Here is a 19,404-nt window from a genome sequence, read left to right on the forward strand (position 1 = left end):
GATGTCTTCAGTTCCGGAATGGAACGTTTTTTGGCCGGAGAAAATACTGCAGCATGCTGCGCTTTTTGCTCCGGTCAAAAATCCGGAACACTTGCCGCAAGGCCGGATCCGGAATTAATGCCCATTGAAAAGCATTAATCCGGATCCGGCCTTAAGCTAAACGTCGTTTCGGCACATTACCGGATCCGACGTTTAGCTTTTTCTGAATGGTTACCATGGCTGCCGGGACGCTAAAGTCCTGGTTGCCATGGTAAAGTGTAGTGGGGAGCGGGGAGCAGTATACTTACCGTCCGTGCGGCTCCCGGGGCGCTCCAGAGTGACGTCAGGGCGACCCCACGCGCATGGATGATGTGTCGCATGGATGACGTGATCCATGCGCATGGGGCGCTCTGACGTCATTCTGGAGCGCCCCGGGAGCCGCACCGACGGTAAGTATACTGCTCCCCCGCTCCCCACTACTACTATGGCAGCCAGGACTTTAATAGCGCCCTGGGTGCCATAGTTACACTGAACGCATTTTGAAGACGGATCCGTCTTCAAATGCTTTCAGTTCACTTGCGGTGTTACGGATCCGGCGGGCACCTCCGGCAAATGGAGTGCACGACGGATCCGGACAACGCAAGTGTGAAAGAGGCCTTATGGACTTTTTGTTCCTGTCCCCAGTCAAGCACCCAAAGAAAAGACTCAAATGATACCTGAGCTCTTTGTGATTTCATATTGTAATAATTTTGCACTAAGTACCAGTTTACATGTTATGTAACGTTTAAGATAACATGCCCATTGTGTGTATTATCCTTCTAGGTGCCGCAATGTGATTTATGCACTGTTTTTCATGATTGCACTCAACCATTGCACTTAACAAAAATATAGCAACTTACTTAAAATTGAAAGCGGCATTAAAATACAAAAGATGGGCGCAAAATGGGTATCTAAGTGGGCACAAAAAGGAATTAAATTAATTGGGGCCTCTGCCAACATACAGAGGGTGATGCCCCGAAGAGGCCAGGCTGATCTCCACTATATCTGATGCTAGGCATCACCCTCTGTATGTTGGCAGTGGCCCCAATTCATTTAATTGCTTCTTTGTGCCCACGTAGATGCCCATTTTGTGCCCATCTTTTGTATTTTAATGCCACTTTCTACTGATTTTGTTAAGGACTGCTCACTGCAACTTTTTCTGTTACTATTGAAAAGGTGTCCTCAAAATTCTTTAAAAAAATAAAAATGATATGAATAAGAAACTGACTTCAGCCTTCAATTATCTAAGATAACCTGACAATTACAGCTATCACAAATCGTTTTCTTTTCTATGCCGGTCATTTACTGCCCCCTACCGACGAGTCGCCGTTATACATACTGCAGCAACATTAAAACTTTCCCAAAGTAAAGATGGCTTCCGGCCACGTAGCTAAAATAGTCACGTGACTTGACGCTGACCTGACGCTTTCTTTCCAACCAACCAATGAATGTCAAGCCGGTCTCCATGCCAACGTGGTCCGCCCACCGGCCAGTGGCTTTTCCGGCCCCGGGTTCCTAAACATGGTAAGTGTTGTGTGTCCCGGTATGGAGACAGGGGGTCGGGGATGCGTCTGTCGGGATGCGGACGAATATCGGATGTCGGCGACAGTATATGGAATAAATGGTAGAGCAGTGTTTTCTTCATGCATAGACTCTTGAATTGCTGGCGTCACGTGGTGGAGTATACTTTCCCTTTAAGCTTCTGTGTGACTGTCAGTGGCCCTTTAAAAGGACATCTGCTGAGACATGCTGTGATGTCCTTGAGTGTCCCTTATGTTTGTAAGGAGTTATCGTCCTGGGGCAGTTTACAGTACATAGCCCCCCTGAGGGCCACCACTGGTGCTGTGTGATCAGACACCTCCAGGCTTCATCATGGATGTAACAGTGATCTAGATGGGGGGGGACATTAGCTCAGGTGGTAATGTTGTGGGACATCCTCATTAATACATAATACTGCATAATTACCTATAGTAAGTTGTCTCATTCATGAATGTAGGGATCCATGTGTCTATGTCCGCTTATAAGATCTGGGGGGGATCAAACAGTTGTAAAGGAAAACTGGCTTAGTTGCCCATGGCCACCAATCAGATTCCACCTTTTTATTTTCCAAAGGAGCTCTGAAAAATGAAAGGTGGAATCTTGTTGTTCTGGGCAACTAAGCCGGTTTGGTTTTCATAAATCTACTCCCTGGTTTTCATAGAAATTCTATGCTGCCCGGAGGACGACTCCATCAGTATGTCCTATTAGGGTATCCTAGAGGCGAGCCCCCGATTGTGACTAGCCTCTCTTGGGGAACGTTCACACATACCAGAAATTGTAGCGGGAAAAGTCTGCAGTGGTTTTGGCGGCATGCACTACATGCGGTTTTTTCCACAGTAAAGCCAGCGGACTCCACCCTCCCCTATTACAAAGGTGTGAAATCCACTGGGGAGAAGCACGGCATGCTGCAGATCTCAAATCCTCCCCGCAGGTCAATTTAGGGTACTTTCACACTAGCGTTTTTCTTTTCCGGCATAGAGTTCCGTCACAGGGGCTCAATACCGGAAAAGAACTGATCAGGTATATCCCCATGCATTCTGAATGGAGAGCAATCCGTTCAGGAGGCATCAGGATGTCTTCAGTTCAGTCTTTTTGACTGATCAGGCAAAAGAGAAAAACGCAGCATGCTACGGTTTTATCTCCGGCGGAAAAAAAAACTGAAGACTTGCCTAAATGCCGGATCCGGCATTTTTCCCCATAGGAATGTATTAGTGCCGGATCCGGCATTCAAAATACCAGAATACCGGATCTGGCCTGCGCATGCGCAGACCGGTACAAATGTGAAAAAAAATACAAGACGCATCCGTCTGACAAGCGGAGAGACGGATCCGTTCTTGCAATGCATTTGTGAGATAGATCCGGATCAGTCTCACAAATGCTTTCAGTCACACTCAGATCGGCGGATCCGGCGTGCGGATCCGGCGTGCAGTTCCGGCGACAGAACTGCCCGCCGGATCACGCTGCCGTAAGTGTGAAAGTAGCCTTACAGTGATGTTTTTGTACATATCATGTGGTGAGATTCCTTGCCGGTACTGTGCAAAACTGCGAATATCCGCAAGAGCAACAAATTGGCTTTGAAGCAAATGTTGACAGTGTTGGGCCTGAGCGAATAAGATAAGACCCAGTGGTAGGGAGAAGGTTAGTATGCCCGGTGGGGTCTGCCCAAGCACCCCCAAAAGGTGAGAGCGGCTCCTAGTTTGTAGGACTTGGTGGGAGCCCATTTATTCGGCTGGGGAGAGGAAGATAAACTTTTGGTAGACCTTGATGGGAGCCGCTTATGTCTTGTAGAAAGTATCTGCTATTGAGGACAGAGGGCCTGCTGTCACCCACATTAGATTGTCCTCTTGCCTGGACCTCATCTGTATGGCCATCGTAATGCCACTGTATGACCATAGTAAAAGTTCTCCAACCCTAAATCTGGGCATCTCCATTAGGTGAAGTCTGCCAACTGTCAGCTTAGCATTGTTAAGATTTTAGTGTATTTGCAGTGCCCGGCATCCATCCAATGTTCAATGATCATCCATGATGTGATCAGCTTTGGGTTTTTTGCACCATTTTTTTGAACAATGCCCATGACCTTAGCATGTCGATGGTCACAAGTTTCATATTAGCCATTGAACTCCCAGCAGGGTCTTGTCTCCCCCATCCTCCCCATAGTAGTCACATCCAAGATTTGTCCTCCATAGTGGTCTCAACAATGTGTTTTCAGCCTCCTTCATGGTGCTTAGCGGCTGCTGTAGGGAGACTATATGGTGAGACGTGGCGATAACCGCTAACAGAAGACAGTCCGGTCTTGTGCATCTGATCACTTTCCTTGCTAGGTGCAGCCATGCTTAGTTTTTAGGGGACAGGGCTAATTTTTTGCCATGTAAAAAAACAGCATGCAATTCATGAGTTGTTTTAAAGGGAACCTGTCATTTTGTGTATAGAGCTGAGGACATGGGTTGCTAGATGGCTGCAAATACATCCGCAATACCCAGTCCCCATAGCTCTATGTGCTTTTATTGTGTAAAAAACAATTTGATACATATGCAAATTAACCTGAGATGAGTCCTGTACATGAGATGATTCAGGGACAGGACTCACCTCAGGTTAATTTGCATATGTATAAAATCGTTTTTTTACACAATAAAAGCACACAGAGCTATGGGGACTGGGTATTGCGGATGTGCTAGCGGCCATCTAGCAACCAATGTCCTCAGCTCTATACACAAAATCCCGGTGACAGGTTCCCTTTAAAAGAGTTTTTTTGGCCGTTGTTTTTTTTTTGGTCAGTTTACTTGCTTTTTTTTTCATGTAGAGAAGTCTATATGAAAACGCCTGAAAAAAGGCCACACCAAGAGCTTGCTGCGATCTGAAAAAAAAGAACACCAGGAAACTGTATAAAACGCCACGCAAAAAATGCCATGTTTGGCCACATCCGCATTTGTGGACCCATTCGTTTCTATGGGGCCGTATAAGATTCCATCCGTGTGCTGACCGCAACCTTTTGGCCGCATGTCAAAAAGTATTATAGAACATGTCCGCTTTACGGAGTAGATATTTTGAATGCAGCATGGGAAATTGCAGGGAGCACGGCGCGTTCTGTATCTGTTTTTCAGATCTGCGGTTTGCAAAACCCATACGGTCTTGTGCATGAGGCCTTTGCAGGACGTTTTAGGGTTTTTTATTGACCAACATGTAACAGCAGGTTTTTATGGTCTGAAAAAAAAAAAACATTTGTCAATCTTCTTAGTGGATTTTATATACCCACCCAGTGGGACCTGTCAAGGGGAGCGTACTTACCTGCCCCCCAACACTCTGTGTAGGTCCACTACTGTCTTTACTGTGCTACGGTCCTAGCATGTAAGCTTCCAGCACAGACTGGGGTCCTGTACGCTGCAGCAGTGACATGTCCAACAGCAGCATGTCATTGTGGTCACTTGAGGGACACATCACTGCTTGGCTGCTGCAGCACACGTGACCCTGTCCGTGCTGGAGGTTTACCTGCAGGGACTAAAGCACAGGGAAGACAAAGATGGACCCATGGAGCAGGTAAGCATGCTTTCATTGACAGGTCCCACTGGGTGAGAGGGTTATTTAGGTAGTTACCAAATTTGCGGCATATGCACCCCATAACTGCATTACATGCACCAACATCATAGACTTATTTCCTCAGATTGATGAATTTGTGATATGGAAATATTCTCCCTTTTTTCTTTTCAGAACCTCAGACGGGTTGGTACTTGGTGACAGTAGAGCTGTGAAGGAATAGCTTAGATATGTTGTAGCCTACAGCTGTGGGTTGTATTACCGGATTTTTTGCTCTATAAGACGCACCGGCCCATGAGATGCACATAGGTTTTAGAGGAGGACAATAAGAAAAAAATACTTTTTTATTAGCTCTCAGATCAGACCAGCAATCAGACCTCAGCTCAGACCCCAATGTGAAGGACCCCCATTGAGACCTCAGATGAGACCCCCATGGCTCATATATCAGCCCTCAGCCTCATTAGTACCATACGCCTTACTGGACCACATACCTCCAGGAGACCAGATTGTGCTTTATTCTGGATGTTTTAGGTCATTGATCTTTCTGCAGCATATTCATCTGTTTTGTGTCTCTCACCCTATTCAGAAGACACTTTTTTATGCTTTTTCTTCCATAAAGGGGACCATCCATCTTTTCCGGAAGACACAGCGCTCACTTTTGGGCAAATTAACGCAGGAGTTTCGATTAGTGACATCTGATCGGAGGGTAAGTAGCTGGTAAGGGTAGAACATTTATAATTAGTGTTGAGCGAACTTGTGTTTTAAGTTCGGCGTCTAAAGTTCGGGTTCGGGTCATCCAAGTATCCCGTTATGTATTCCGCTACCATGGACCATAACGGAATTTAGAATCCATAACGGGATTCTTCGATAACCTGAACCTCGAACTTTAGACGCCGAGCTTAAAACACAAGTTCGCTCAACACTATTTATAATCACGTTTTGCCTGTTCTCACTTTCCAATCATTTATTTAATGCATCTAGTACAGGGTTTCTCACCTCAGGGCCCACCTACCGGTCATGTTTTCAGGATTTCCTTAGTATTGAGCAGGTGATATAATTAGTGTCAGCGCATCAGGACTTACCACAGGTATTCATTCTGTGGGATGTTCTCAAATCATGACCGGTAGGTGGGTCCTGAGGACTGGAGTTGAGAAACCCTGATATAAGGCTAAGGGCTCATTCACACGACCGTGGTTTGGTTTCACAGCTGTGGACCCATTCACTTCAATGGGGCCGCAAAAGATGCGGATAGCACTCCGTGTGCTGTCCACATCTGTTGCTCTGTTCCGTGGCCCCGCAAAAATTATAGATCATGTCCTATTCTTGTCTGTTTTGCGGACAAGAATAGGCATTTCTATAAAGGGCCATCCATTCCGCAAAATGCGGAAGGCACGTGGGCGGCATCCGCAAAACACGGCACGTTCGTCTGAACAAGCCCTAAGGCCTCTTTCACATGGGCGTCGCGTCTGAGGGGTGGATAGTATGTGCGATTTTTCCCGCACAAGTGCAAAACGTTTTAATGCGTTTTGCACGCGCGTGAGAAAAATCGGCATGCTTGGTACCCGAACCCAGACTTCTTCACAGAAGTTCGGGTTAGGTGTTCTGTAGATTTTATTATTTTCCCTTATAACATGGTTATAAGGGAAAATAATAGCATTCTTAATACAGAATGTATAGTACAATAGGGATGGAGGGGTTAAAAAAAAAAAAGGATAATAATTTAACTCGCCTCATCCACTTGTTTGCGCAGCCCGGCTTTTTTTTCTGTCTTCTTCTTTGATGCCCAGGAGGAAAAGGACCTGTGGTGACGTCACTGCGCTCATCACATGGTCCATCACCATGGATGAGCGCAGTGATGTCACCACAGGTCCTTTTCCTCCTGGGAATCAAAGAAGAAGACGGAAGAGAAGCCGGGCTGTGCAAACAAGTGGATGAGGTGAGTTAAATTATTATTTTTTATTTATTTTTTTAACCCCTCCATCCCTATTGTACTATGCATTCTGTATTAAGAATGCTATTATTTTCCCTTATAACCATGTTCTAAGGGAAAATAATAATGATCGGGTCCCCATCCCGATCGTCTCCTAGCAACCGTGCGTGAAAATCGCACCGCATCCGCACTTGCTTGCGGATCCTTGTGATTTTCACGCAGCTTCATTCACTTCTATGGGGCCTGCGTTGCGTGAAAAACGCACAATATAGAGCTTGCTGTGACTTTCACACAATGCACAAGTGATGCGTGAAAATCACCGCTTATGTGCACAGCCCCATAGAAGTGAATGGGTCTGGATTCAGTGCGGGTGCAATGCGTTCACATTCACTCATTGCACCCGCGCGGATAACTCGCTCGTGTGAAAGAGGCCTAAGACTACACAGCTTTTATATGGCACGATGAATCCATTGGAGATGTGGATGAATGCAGCTCTGACAACGGATCCACCAAAGCTGCTGTACTGCTTCTTCATTTCACTTGGCTACGTGCATATTTTCTGTTGGAACATGTAACTTTTAGTCATTTTCAGCATGGATGTAAAAAAGTTAAAAAGCAAAATATGCATGAAAGCTATCCATGTAAGCTAACCTAAGAAGAAGGCACAGAGGCCAGACAGTTGCACTTGTCACATGTATGGTCCTAATTTACTTTGATATTTGGGTGTTCAGAGCTTCCAGATTGTGAGGCTCTCTGCAGAAGATTCAGGTTGTGAATGACTTGGTTTCCGTTTTAACAGTTTTTTGTCATCGGGCGATGGTTAAAATTTTGTTACTCGGTGGTATCGGACATAATAATGTACCTACGCTGTTGAGGCCCCTATACACCCCCTGCTGAGAACGGCAGGTTCATCTGACAATCTAATGTGTATGGGGAGAGAGAAGTTTTGGGCAAACTGAAGTTTTTTTGCCTGATCATTTTGATTTCCAAGGAGTGGCCACTGCCGGACGCCTCTTCCCATTGACAGCGCATGTATACGTATGGGGGTGCCGGGAGAGATAGCCGAGCAACAGCTATTGAAGGTGTATGGGCAGCTTAGAAGTCTCCATACTATCAAGGGCTGTCAATAAAAATAAAAATTCTGTCTATGATTATATGCATTAATGCTGTTTTCTCATTTCCACAGGATATGATATAAATGTCTGAAAGATGTGGCTCCTGCCACTGGGACACAGACCTGTCTCTAGAATGGGGGTCCCTGACCCTGTCCCACCTAATCCCATCCTGCTGGTCATTTCGTCCAGGATGTAAGCTGGGTTTATGGAAACTTCCAAGCTCACTGTGCAACTCTGTTATGTGAATGCGAGTTATGGAAACCCTGTGAGATGCTTTTTGTGTAACTCCCATTCATTTCTGAAAGAGCGCAGCGCAGTGAGCTCACCTCTATCCTTAAACCCAGCCACCCCTGGCAGCCAGGATGCTGCAGCCGGTGGGTGGGGCTCAGGGGACCCCGATTCTAGAGATAACAGGGACCCACACCTTTCAGACACTGTATCTGGGTTTTGCGAATCCACAATTTGCGGACTGCAAAACATAGAAACATAGACTGTGTCAGCAGATAAGAACCGTTTGGCCCATCTAGTCTGCCCAATATACTGAATATTACAGTCCTGATCAAAAGTTTAAGACCACTTGAAAAATGGCAAAAAATCATATTTAGCATGGCTGGATCTTAACAAGGTTCCAAGTAGAGCTTCAACATGCAACAAGAAGAAATGGGAGTGAGACAAAACATTTTTTGAGCATTCAATTTAATGAAAACAACAAATAAACTGAAAGTCAGTTTTTCAGCTGATCAAAAGTTTAGGACCACACCTCTAAAAAAAAAAAAAAACTGGACCCCCCTCAAAACAGAAATCCAACTTCCAAACATGAACTCAGTAATGAGTAGCTCCGCCGTTATTGTTTATCACTTCAAAAATTTGTTTCGGCATGCTTGATGCAAGCGTTTCCATGAGGTGAGTGGGAACATTTCTCCAAGTGGTGAAGACGGCCGCAGGAAGGCCATCTACTGTCTGGAACTGTTGTCCATTTTTGTAAACTTCCCTTGCCATCCATCCCCAAAGGTTCTCAATTGGATTTAGATCAGGGAAACACGCAGGAGTGATGTTATTCTCCTGGAAGAAGTCCCTTGTCCTGCGGGCATTGTGTACTGTAGCGTTGTCCTGTTGAAAAACCCAGTCGTTACCACACAGACCAGGGCCCTCAGTCATGAGGAAAGCTCTCTGCAACATCTGGACATAGCCAGCGGCCGTTTGACGCCCCTGCACTTCCTAAAGCTCCATTGTTCCACTGAAGGAAAAAGCACCCCAGACCATTATGGCGCCCCTCCACTGTGGCGCATAGAAAACATCTCATTGAATGCTCAAAAAATGTTTTGTCTCACTCTCATTTCTTCTTGTTGCATGTTGAAGCTCTACTTGGAACCTTGTGAAGATCCAGCCATGCTAAATATGATTTTTTGCCATTTTTCAAGTGGTCTTAAACTTTTTATCAGGACTGTATGAATAGTCCCTGGCCCTATCTTATATGAAGGATAGCCTTATGCCTATCCCATGCATTCTTAACCACCTCAGCCCCCAGTGCTTAAACACCCTGAAAGACCAGGCCACTTTTTACACTTCTGACCTACACTACTTTCACCGTTTATTGCTCGGTCATGCAACTTACCACCCAAATGAATTTTACCTCCTTTTCTTCTCACTAATAGAGCTTTCATTTGGTGGTATTTCATTGCTGCTGACATTTTTACTTTTTTTGTTATTAATCGAAATTTAACGATTTTTTTGCAAAAAAATGACATTTTTCACTTTCAGTTGTAAAATTTTGCAAAAAAAACGAGATCCATATATAAATTTTGCTCTAAATTTATTGTTCTACATGTCTTTGATAAAAAAAAAATGTTTGGGTAAAAAAAAAATGGTTTGGGTAAAAGTTATAGCGTTTACAAAAATGTGAATTTCCGCTTTTTGAAGCAGCTCTGACTTTCTGAGCACCTGTCATGTTTTTTGAGGTTCTACAATGGCCAGACAGTACAAACACCCCACAAATGACCCCATTTCGGAAAGTACACACCCTAAGGTATTCGCTGATGGGCATAGTAAGTTCATAGAACTTTTTATTTCTCGCCCAGTTTCCTTGGGGGACACAGAAGACCTTGGTATAGCTCATCTCCATAGGAGGCGTGACACTAAGTGAAGACTGTTAAGCCCCTCCTCCACAGCTATAACCTCAGCCTGGAGAGAGAGACTGCCAGTTTTTTGCTTAGTGTCCAAGGAGGCAAGACACTCCCTGCTCTGCAGGGCTGTTTTCTCCTTGTTTAAATTTTAGATTTTTACTTTTTTATTTCTTTTTGTTCCAGATCATCAGGGACAACAGAGATGCACTAGACCTCTCTGTTCTCCCGGGGTTCAGCTGCGCCAGTGCCGGTCATCCGCACTGCTGCCTCCCCCACAGAAGGCAAGGTGGATCAGGGCAGCCTCGCTCCCCTACATCCCGCCAGCGCAAGGGTCGCCCGCACGCCAAGTGCCTCTTCCAGCGTCCTGCCACTGCGGTGCCAGTAGCTGAAGGGGCGACCCTGCTGGAATGGACCGAGGGTGAAGACGGCTGTGGTAAGAGAGAGGCTTCTCCAGCCCTACGTCCCCCACCCCCCACCCAATGGTCTCCTGCGTGCCTGACCCCCCATACTGGGCCTCTGGACCTAGGTTGGCTCCTGGGGTGCCGCAGAGCGGCAATCTGCTCCCTGCCTCCCCCCCCCCTTTTTTCCTAGCCCTCATAGTACATGCAGCTATTGGCTGTCAGCCGTCGCCTGCCTTCTCCTCACGGGCAACCCGTCTCTGGGTCCCCCCCCTCCATCTCGCCTGATCACATTGGGCCTTACCGGAGTGTGCAGGACGCTGCAGTGGAGTAAGGCCTCGCCTCCGGCCAGCACTAATATTCCGGTGCGGCCGGAACCGCCATTCCGGGTCCCTGTCTCTTCCGGCCGGCGGGGTGGGCTCCCGCGGCCGGCAAACCGCCATTCCGGGTCCCTGTCTCTTCCGGCCGGCGGGGTGGGCTCCCGCGGCCGGCAAACCGCCATTCCGGGTCCCTGTCTCTTCCGGCCGGCGGGGTGGGCTCCCGCGGCCGGCAAACGGCCATTCCGGGTCCCTGTCTCTTCCGGCCGGCGGAGTGGGCCCCCGCGGCCGGCAAACCGCCATTCCGGGTCCCTGTCTCTTCCGGCCGGCGGGGTGGGCTTCCGCGGCCGGCAAACCGCCATTTCGGGTCCCTGTCTCTTCCGGCCGGCGGGGTGGGCTCCCGCGGCCGGCATTGGGCTTGACTATGCCCCAGCAGGCCCCGTCCGACCGTCGGTGCCGGTCGGCGGGGCTCTGCAAATTTGGTCCTAGGCTTCGCGGCCTGCTGGGCCGCAATTCCGACCGGCCCGCGGGGTGGGCTCCCGCGGCCGGTTTAAAGCGCCATTCCGCCTCAGGTCCCGGCGGTATAACGGGCCGGGCGCCGCAAATTTAGCCCCCGGCTTCGCGGCCTACTAGGCCGCAATATTCCGGTCTCTGGTGGAGGGGGCGGGAACCTCTCCAGGTGCGAATTCTTCCCGCCTGGAGGTTCCTCCGCCCCCAGGGGATCGCACGCCGCCCTCCAGGCCGGATCCCTGTTAACCCTTTGGGTACAGGCCGTCTCCCAAATGGGTCTGTATAGTTGGCCCCCCTTTTTTTCCTCAGGTGCCCATATATGGTGGCTCCCCTTTAGCCTCAGAGAGGCTGTGTTTAAATATATATAAAAAAAAATAAAAAAATTATAATAATAAAATAAATAATAATAGATCACTGATTTCTATTGGACTGCGCAGGACGCTGCAGCCTCATCAGTAGTGCTGCATGTCTGCATGACATCTTTCCACAGGCGGCATGGTGTTGCGCTCCCAGCCTGCGTCGCTGCTAGGGCATTTCCCCTTTTAGGCGTTTTTTCTTGCCTCTTCCAGGATACGGCGCTGGCCAAGTGCATGCGGCCCTTCCGTAGGCAGCATTCATCTTCTCTCCAGTTATGGTGCCTGCCATGTGCATCCCCCCCCCCCCTCCTAGGCGGGATACTGCACTCTCCCTGGCTGCCGGCTGGCCATGTGCATGACCCCCTTCTTAGGCGGAATACTGCACCTTCACCGGATACGGTGCTGGCCATGTGCACGACTCCCTTCCATAAGCGGAACGCTGCACTCTCTCTGGATTTGCTGCCGGCCATGTGCGTGACCCCCTTCCATGGGCGGAACGCAGCACTCACTGGATTCGCTGCCGGCCATGTGCGTGAGCCAGCCATGTGTGTGTGACCCCCTTCCTGGGCGGAATGCAGCACTCTCACTGGATCTGTTGCCGATCATGTGCATGACCCCCTTTTTAGGCGGAATACTGCACTCTCACCGGATACGGTACTGGCCATGTGCACGACCCCCTTCCATAGGCAGAATGCTGCACTCTCACTGATGTGCTATGATGTACTTATGTACTATGTTACTATGCTGCACTCTCATTTGGTTTTCGCTGCCGGCCATTTCATAGGTGGTATGCTGCACTCTAATTGGATTCCCTGCCGGCCTTGGGTATGCTTCCTTCCCTCAGGCAGCATACATACATCCCTCTGTCTGTGGTTGTTTCCTCGCAGGTACGTTGCTGGCCATGTGCATGTACCCCATACATGGCAGGGTGCTTGCACTCTCGCTGGATCCGCTGTCGGCCATATGCATGACCCCTCTTCCGTGGGCGGTGTACGCACTCTTGCTGGATTCGCTGCCAGCCAGGGGCATGCCTTCCTTCCTCAGGCGACATACACACATTCTTACTGACTGTGTTTGTTTCTCGCCAGTACATTGCTGGCCATGTGTATGACTCCCATGCATGGCGGTGTGCTCGCACTCTCCCTGGATGAGATGCTGACCATGTGCATTACCCTCCCTTTTTTCTGGGCGGCATGCTACACTCTCACCGGATACGTTGCTGGCCATGAGCATGGCCCTCTAACATGGGTGGAACGCTTGCACTCCCATTGGATACGGTGCTGGCCTTGTGCGTGACCACCCCTCATTCCATGGGCAGAATTTGGCACGCTCATGAGATTCACGGCTGTCCTTGTATGGCTGTGCTGGACTTGTACATGTCCCCCTTCATTGGCAGAGTAGTTGCACTCTCGCTAAGTTCAGTGTTGGGTGTATTATTGCACACTCACTTAATGCTAGGATAACCCTGTGCATGTTCCCCTTTCACTAGGTGGACCTCCTGCGTTCATGCTGGATTATAGGGTATGTCCTTCTTCTCTGAAGTAGGTACGGCCCTAGGCATCACTCCCTTTTGGGACCGGCCTTTGCACTCTTGCCGACTGCAGTTTGCCAGGTACAATTTCCCCCTTTCGGGGCGGACTGCTTGCGTTCCATCGCATGCTATACTAGGTTTGTGCATAACTCCCTTTCAGGTTGCACTTTGCAATTCTATACATGCTGTGGCACTCTGGGGCGAGCCCCCCTTTTTCTAGGTGGGTTGGCCTTCTCGCTGCTTACGGGGCTGCTCGTACGTATGCCTCACCTGCTTCCTGCGGCATACTTTTGTTTTCTTGGGATACGATGCTTGCCGCAAGCCTTGCACTCGTCTCTAAGGAGTTCATTCTGTCCACCTGACCGGTCAGGCTCTATTGCTCTCTGCTGCACCGAGCTGGGTGGTACTCATTCATTTAGTTGGCCTTTCATTCCATGGAGTGTTCGTGGGTCCTAGATGCATGCCCATTCGTCCTTCCGCGGCATTGCTTCCCTGCGCTAGTGGTCACATGGTCGAGAGTGCTGTTGTCTGCAGCACCTCTCGAATTCTTCGTTGGCTCTGGCAGGACTGCGGTTCCCTTGCCTGCTGCAATTTCCTCCTCTTCGGATGCAGTGTGGTATGAGTCCTTCCTCTTGGCGCCTCTACGCTTCTGTCTGATCTGCTACCAGGTTCGGGCCGCTATTCTCGGGAAGGTCACCCAACTTCTCTTGGGTGCTCGATTACCCAGGTCCGGAGGACCTCCGCCTTGGGTTCTTCAGGGTATTCGCCTTCTGCGAGGCAGTGAACCGGGCGTCTCACAGTGTAGCGGGTTCTGCTTTTGAGCTGTCCTATGGCTTCCCTGTTGCCCACTCCTCCTCCTTTCGGTTGGAGGGTGTTATGCCGGCCTCTGTCTCGACTACCTTATCTCGCCGGCTTTGTTTGGCTCCTGCTCGGTACAGATCACTCCGATGTGGCTTCCCGCCAGACTTCAGAGGCTGTTCTTTCACTGTCCTCCCCTCTGGGGAGAGCACGGTTGTTCATGTGGATGGTTCCGGTGTTCCTTTTGGCCTCGTACTGTCTCCCTTGTTCACACTGGCTGTATTAGCTGTGTGCCTATTACAGAGTCTACCGCGTTCTGTCCTCCCGCTGAGTGCAGATTGCGTGGTCCATTCTAAGACAATGGTCCTGCTGTAGACTTACCTTCTCGGTAACTTGGGGGGACAACCTTTCGGTCCAGATTGTCCTTTGATCTCCCACACCGGGACTGTACAACGTGGTTACATCAGCATGGACTTTAGCCTGTCTTGTCCTGGCATCTGGCGGATCCTTTGGTTTCTTTCCGTCTGTCCTTCTGCTCCCCCACTCGGGTAGATACGAGACAACGTTGTTCGAGGGCCGACGGGACTAGTTTTGTCGACCCTTCTGCCCGTGTTACTGGTCTGCGCCTGATCACATTGGGTTTTCGCCCGCTTGCCAGGCGACTCCAGCGGGCTCGCTACTGTCCGCTCCTGGCTGTGTTTCGTCCAGGATCTGTCGTAAGACTTAGGGTTTTTTTTTTGTTTTTTTTTTTGTTTTTTTTTTTGTCTGGGGTTCTGTGGGAAGCTGTGCATTCCCCACTCTGAATTTCTCTCCCCATGGTTCTGTCTTTTTTCCAGTCCGGCCTTGACCTGGGACTCCTTTACTTGAGGTGTCAAATGTCGGCGCTGTTCTTCCTCTTCCAGCGTTCCCCGGCCCTCTGGGCCTGTCAAGACTTTCTTCCTCGGAGTGGCTCTTTGGTTCCTCTGTACTGTCCTTCGGTACCGCCCTGGGGACTATATACTGAGCTCTCGGCACTCCAATCTTTTCCTTGGAGCCGTTACAGAAGTTCTCTCTACCCCTTCTGTCCTGTACGGTTGTATTCCGTATCAGTCGTGTCTCTGACGGGTGCCTGAATGGCCCCTTTTTTTGTTACGAGCCTTCTGTCTTTTCCAGGACAGGGCTGTTCTACATCCCGTTTCTTCCTTCCTTCCTTCCTTCTGAAGGTGGTGTTTGCCTTTCGCTTCAACACTTCACCTATTTGGACGTTGTTTGGGCCTTGCCGTTTTTTACTTGGAGATCTCCGACTCTTGTCGACGTTCGGCCTCTTGGGTTTCCAGGAGGTCCATGCATAGGGTTGACTGACTCCAGGGTGGTTTTCCTCCGCTTGATCAGATTGGCTATTGCTGAGGTTACCGCACCAAGGGCAGGATTCTGTCTTTGGTGTCACCGTTCATTTCACCAGAGCGGTCGGTGCCTCCTGGGCCGGAGGCATTGGGCTTCGGCCATGCATTTGGGCAAGGCGGCCACAGGTCTTCCTTGCACTCCTTACAGAGTTCTACAGGGTGCATACTCTGACTTTGGCAGATGCTGCCTTGGCCCGCCTGGGTCTGCAGGCAGCGGTTCATTGATGCCTTTCGGGTGCTTCACCTTGGTGCTGTGGTCCCTCCCCCTTTTGGACTGCTTTTGAACGTCCCAAGGTCTTCTATGTCCCCCAAGGAAACTGGGCGAGAAAACGAGATTTTTGTATAACTTACCAGTAAAATCTCTTTCTCGCTCTTTCCTTGGGGGACACAGCACCCACCCATTCATTGTTTTTTCTCTGTACGGTTTCCGAGTTTTTTGTTACCCGTTGGGTAGTTGGCTTGTTGGTTCCTTGTTGGACTTTGCCTTTTCTCACTGCTTGGACACGCAACTGGCAGTCTCTCTCTCCAAGCTGAGGTTATAGCTGTGGAGGAGGGGCTTAACAGTCTTCACTTAGTGTCACGCCTCCTATGGAGATGAGCTATACCCAAGGTCTTCTGTGTCCCCCAAGGAAAGGGCGAGAAAGAGATTTTACTGGTAAGTTATACAAAAATCTCGTTTTTTTGTCACAAGTTAGCGGAAAATGATGATTTTTTTTTTATTTTATTTTTTTCTTACAAAGTCTCATATTCCACTAACTTGTGACAAAAAATAAAAAGTTCTATGAACTCACTATGCCCATCACGAAATACCTTGGGGTCTCTTCTTTCCAAAATGGGGTCACTTGTGGGGTAGTTATACTGCCCTGGCATTCTAGGGGCCCAAATGTGTGGTAAGGAGTTTGAAATCAAATTCTGTAAAAAATGACCAGTGAAATCCGAAAGGTGCTCTTTGGAATATGGGCCCCTTTGCCCACCTAGGCTGCAAAAAAGTGTCACACATCTGGTATCTCTGTATTCAGGAGAAGTTGAGGAATGTGTTTTGGGGTGTCTTTTTACATATACCCATGCTGGGTGAGAGAAATATCTTGGTCAAATGCCAACTTTGTATAAAAAAATGGGAAAAGTTGTCTTTTGCCAAGATATTTCTCTCACCCAGCATGGGTATATGTAAAATGACACCCCAAAACACATTCCCCAACTTCTCCTGAGTACGGAGATACCAGATGTGTGACACTTTTTTGCAGCCTAGGTGGGCAAAGGGGCCCATATTCCAAAGAGCACCTTTCGGATTTCACTGGTCATTTTTTACAGAATTTGATTTCAAACTCCTTACCACACATTTGGGCCCCTAGAATGCCAGGGCAGTATAACTACCCCACAAGTGACCCCATTTTGGAAAGAAGAGACCCCAAGGTATTCGCTGATGGGCATAGTGAGTTCATGGAAGTTTTTTTATTTTTTGTCACAAGTTAGTGGAATATGAGACTTTGTATGAAAAAAAAAAAAAAAAATCATCATTTTCCACTAACTTGTGACAAAATATAAAAAATTCTAGGAACTCGCCATGCCCCTCACGGAATACCTTGGGGTGTCTTCTTTCCAAAATGGGGTCACTTGTGGGGTAGTTATACTGCCCTGGCATTTTCCAGGGGCCCTAATGTGTGATAAGTAGTTAAATGACCTGTGAAATCCGAAAGGTGCTCTTTGGAATATGGGCCCCTTTGCCCACCTAGGCTGCAAAAAAGTGTCACACATCTGGTATCTCCGTACTCAGGAGAAGTTGGGGAATGTGTTTTGGGGTGTCATTTTACATATACCCATGCTGGGTGAGAGAAATATCTTGGCAAAAGACAACTTTTCCCATTGTTTTATACAAAGTTGGCATTTGACCAAGATATTTATCTCACCCAGCATGGGTATATGTAAAATGACACCCCAAAACACATTCCCCAACTTCTCCTGAGTACGGCGATACCAGATGTGTGACACTTTTTTGCAGCCTAGGTGGGCAAAGGTGCCCAAATTCCTTTTAGGAGGGTATTTTTAGACATTTGGATACCAGACTTCTTCTCACGCTTTGGGGCCCCTAGAATGCCAGGGCAGTATAAATACCCTACATGTGACCCCATTTTGGAAAGAAGACACCCCAAGGTATTCAATGAGGGGCATGGCGAGTTCATAGAAATTAATTTTTTTTGGCACAAGTTAGCGGAAATTGATATTTTTTATTTTTTTCTCACAAAGTCTCCCTTTCCGCTAACTTGGGACAAAAATTTCAATCTTTCATGGACTCAATATGCCCCTCACGGAATACCTGGGGGTGTCTTCTTTCCGAAATGGGGTCACATGTGGGGTATTTATACTGCCCTGGCATTCTAGGGGCCCTAAAGCGTGAGAAGAAGTCTGGAATATAAATGTCTAAAAATTTTTACGCATTTGGATTCTGTGAGGGGTATGGTGAGTTCATGTGAGATTTTATTTTTTGACACAAGTTAGTGGAATATGAGACTTTGTAAGAAAAAAAATAATAATTCCGCTAACTTGGGCCAAAAAAATGTCTGAATGGAGCCTTACAGAGGGTGATCAATGACAGGGGGGGTGATCAATGACAGGGGGGTGATCAGAGAGTCTATATGGGGTGATCACCCCCCTGTCATTGATCACCCCCCTGTAAGGCTCCATTCAGATGTCCGTATGTGTTTTGCGGATCCGATCCATGTATCCGTGGATCCGTAAAAATCATACGGACATCTGAATGCAGCATGACAGGGGGGGGGTGATCAATGACAGGGGGGTGATCAGGGAGTCTATATGGGGTGATCACCCCCCCTGGAAGGCTCCAGGGAGACGCCTGTATGTGTTTTGCGGATCCGATCCATCTATCAGTGGATCCGTAAAAAACCATGCGGACATCTGAATGGAGCTTTACAGGGGGTTGATCAATGACAGGGGTGTAATCAATGACAGGGGGGTGATCAGGGAGTCTATATGGGGTGATCAGGGGCTAATAAGGGGTTAATAAGTGACGGGGGGGGAGTGTAGTGTAGTGGTGCTTGGTGCTACTTTACTGAGCTACCTGTGTCCTCTGGTGGTCGATCCAAACAAAGGGGACCACCAGAGGACCAGGTAGCAGGTATATTAGACGCTGTTAACAAAACAGCGTCTAATATACCTGTTAGGGGTTAAAAAAAAACACATCTCCAGCCTGCCAGCGAACGATCGCCGCTGGCAGGCTGGAGATCCACTCTCTCTTACCTTCCGTTCCTGTGAGCGCGCGCGCCTGTGTGCGCGCGTTCACAGGAAATCTTGCGTCTCGCGAGATGACGCGTAGATGCGTGATTGTGCGCAGCGCTGCCACCTCCGGAACGCGAATCTGCGTTAGGCGGTCCGGAGGTGGTTAAACTCCTTCACTGTATTTGCAGCTACCACTACTGCAGGAGCCCGGAGAGAAAACAGTCTACGGTTGTGTGCAGGCGCCCGAGAGTTGCTCCCACTCTATCAGACCCTGCAGGTTGTTATTTGAATGGATGGCAGGGGGAATGCATCATCAGGCATAACTCCCCCTGGCCATAATAGCTGCTTCTATTAGAAGGGATTGTCTTCATGAGACATCCCTTCAATGCCATGATTTTTCCCTCTAAAGGCAGCAGTAAATACTGTCAACTACACACTTAATACAGTAAAAATAAAAGGTATACTGACCTATATCGCCTGAGCATATGCCAGAAGATCACACTTGTGCTATATGTCAGCCTCTTTTACCTTAGTCATCCATTGCTTTTGTGTATTGTATCTCTCCATTTAGAAATGTCAATGTTGCAGTTGTCACATTGGCCATTAGATGGCGCATCAGTCT

At 48.4% G+C, this 19,404-nt stretch overlaps 1 protein-coding gene across 1 annotated transcript in view; it reads left to right on the plus strand.

Moving 5' to 3' along the window:
• Positions 1 to 1,474: 1,474 nt before the first annotated feature.
• SLC30A6 (solute carrier family 30 member 6) overlaps positions 1,475 to 19,404 on the plus strand; it is a 73,067-nt gene continuing 55,137 nt past the window's right edge. Inside the window, exons 1-2 of the mRNA XM_040429587.1 lie at positions 1,475 to 1,542; positions 5,708 to 5,794. Of these exons, the coding sequence (XP_040285521.1) occupies positions 1,540 to 1,542; positions 5,708 to 5,794 (90 nt within the window). The 5' untranslated portion in view covers positions 1,475 to 1,539. The remainder of the gene's footprint in view (positions 1,543 to 5,707; positions 5,795 to 19,404) is intronic.

The sequence above is a fragment of the Bufo bufo genome, chromosome 4 (assembly GCF_905171765.1).
Source record: "Bufo bufo chromosome 4, aBufBuf1.1, whole genome shotgun sequence".
Lineage (NCBI taxonomy): Eukaryota > Metazoa > Chordata > Amphibia > Anura > Bufonidae > Bufo > Bufo bufo.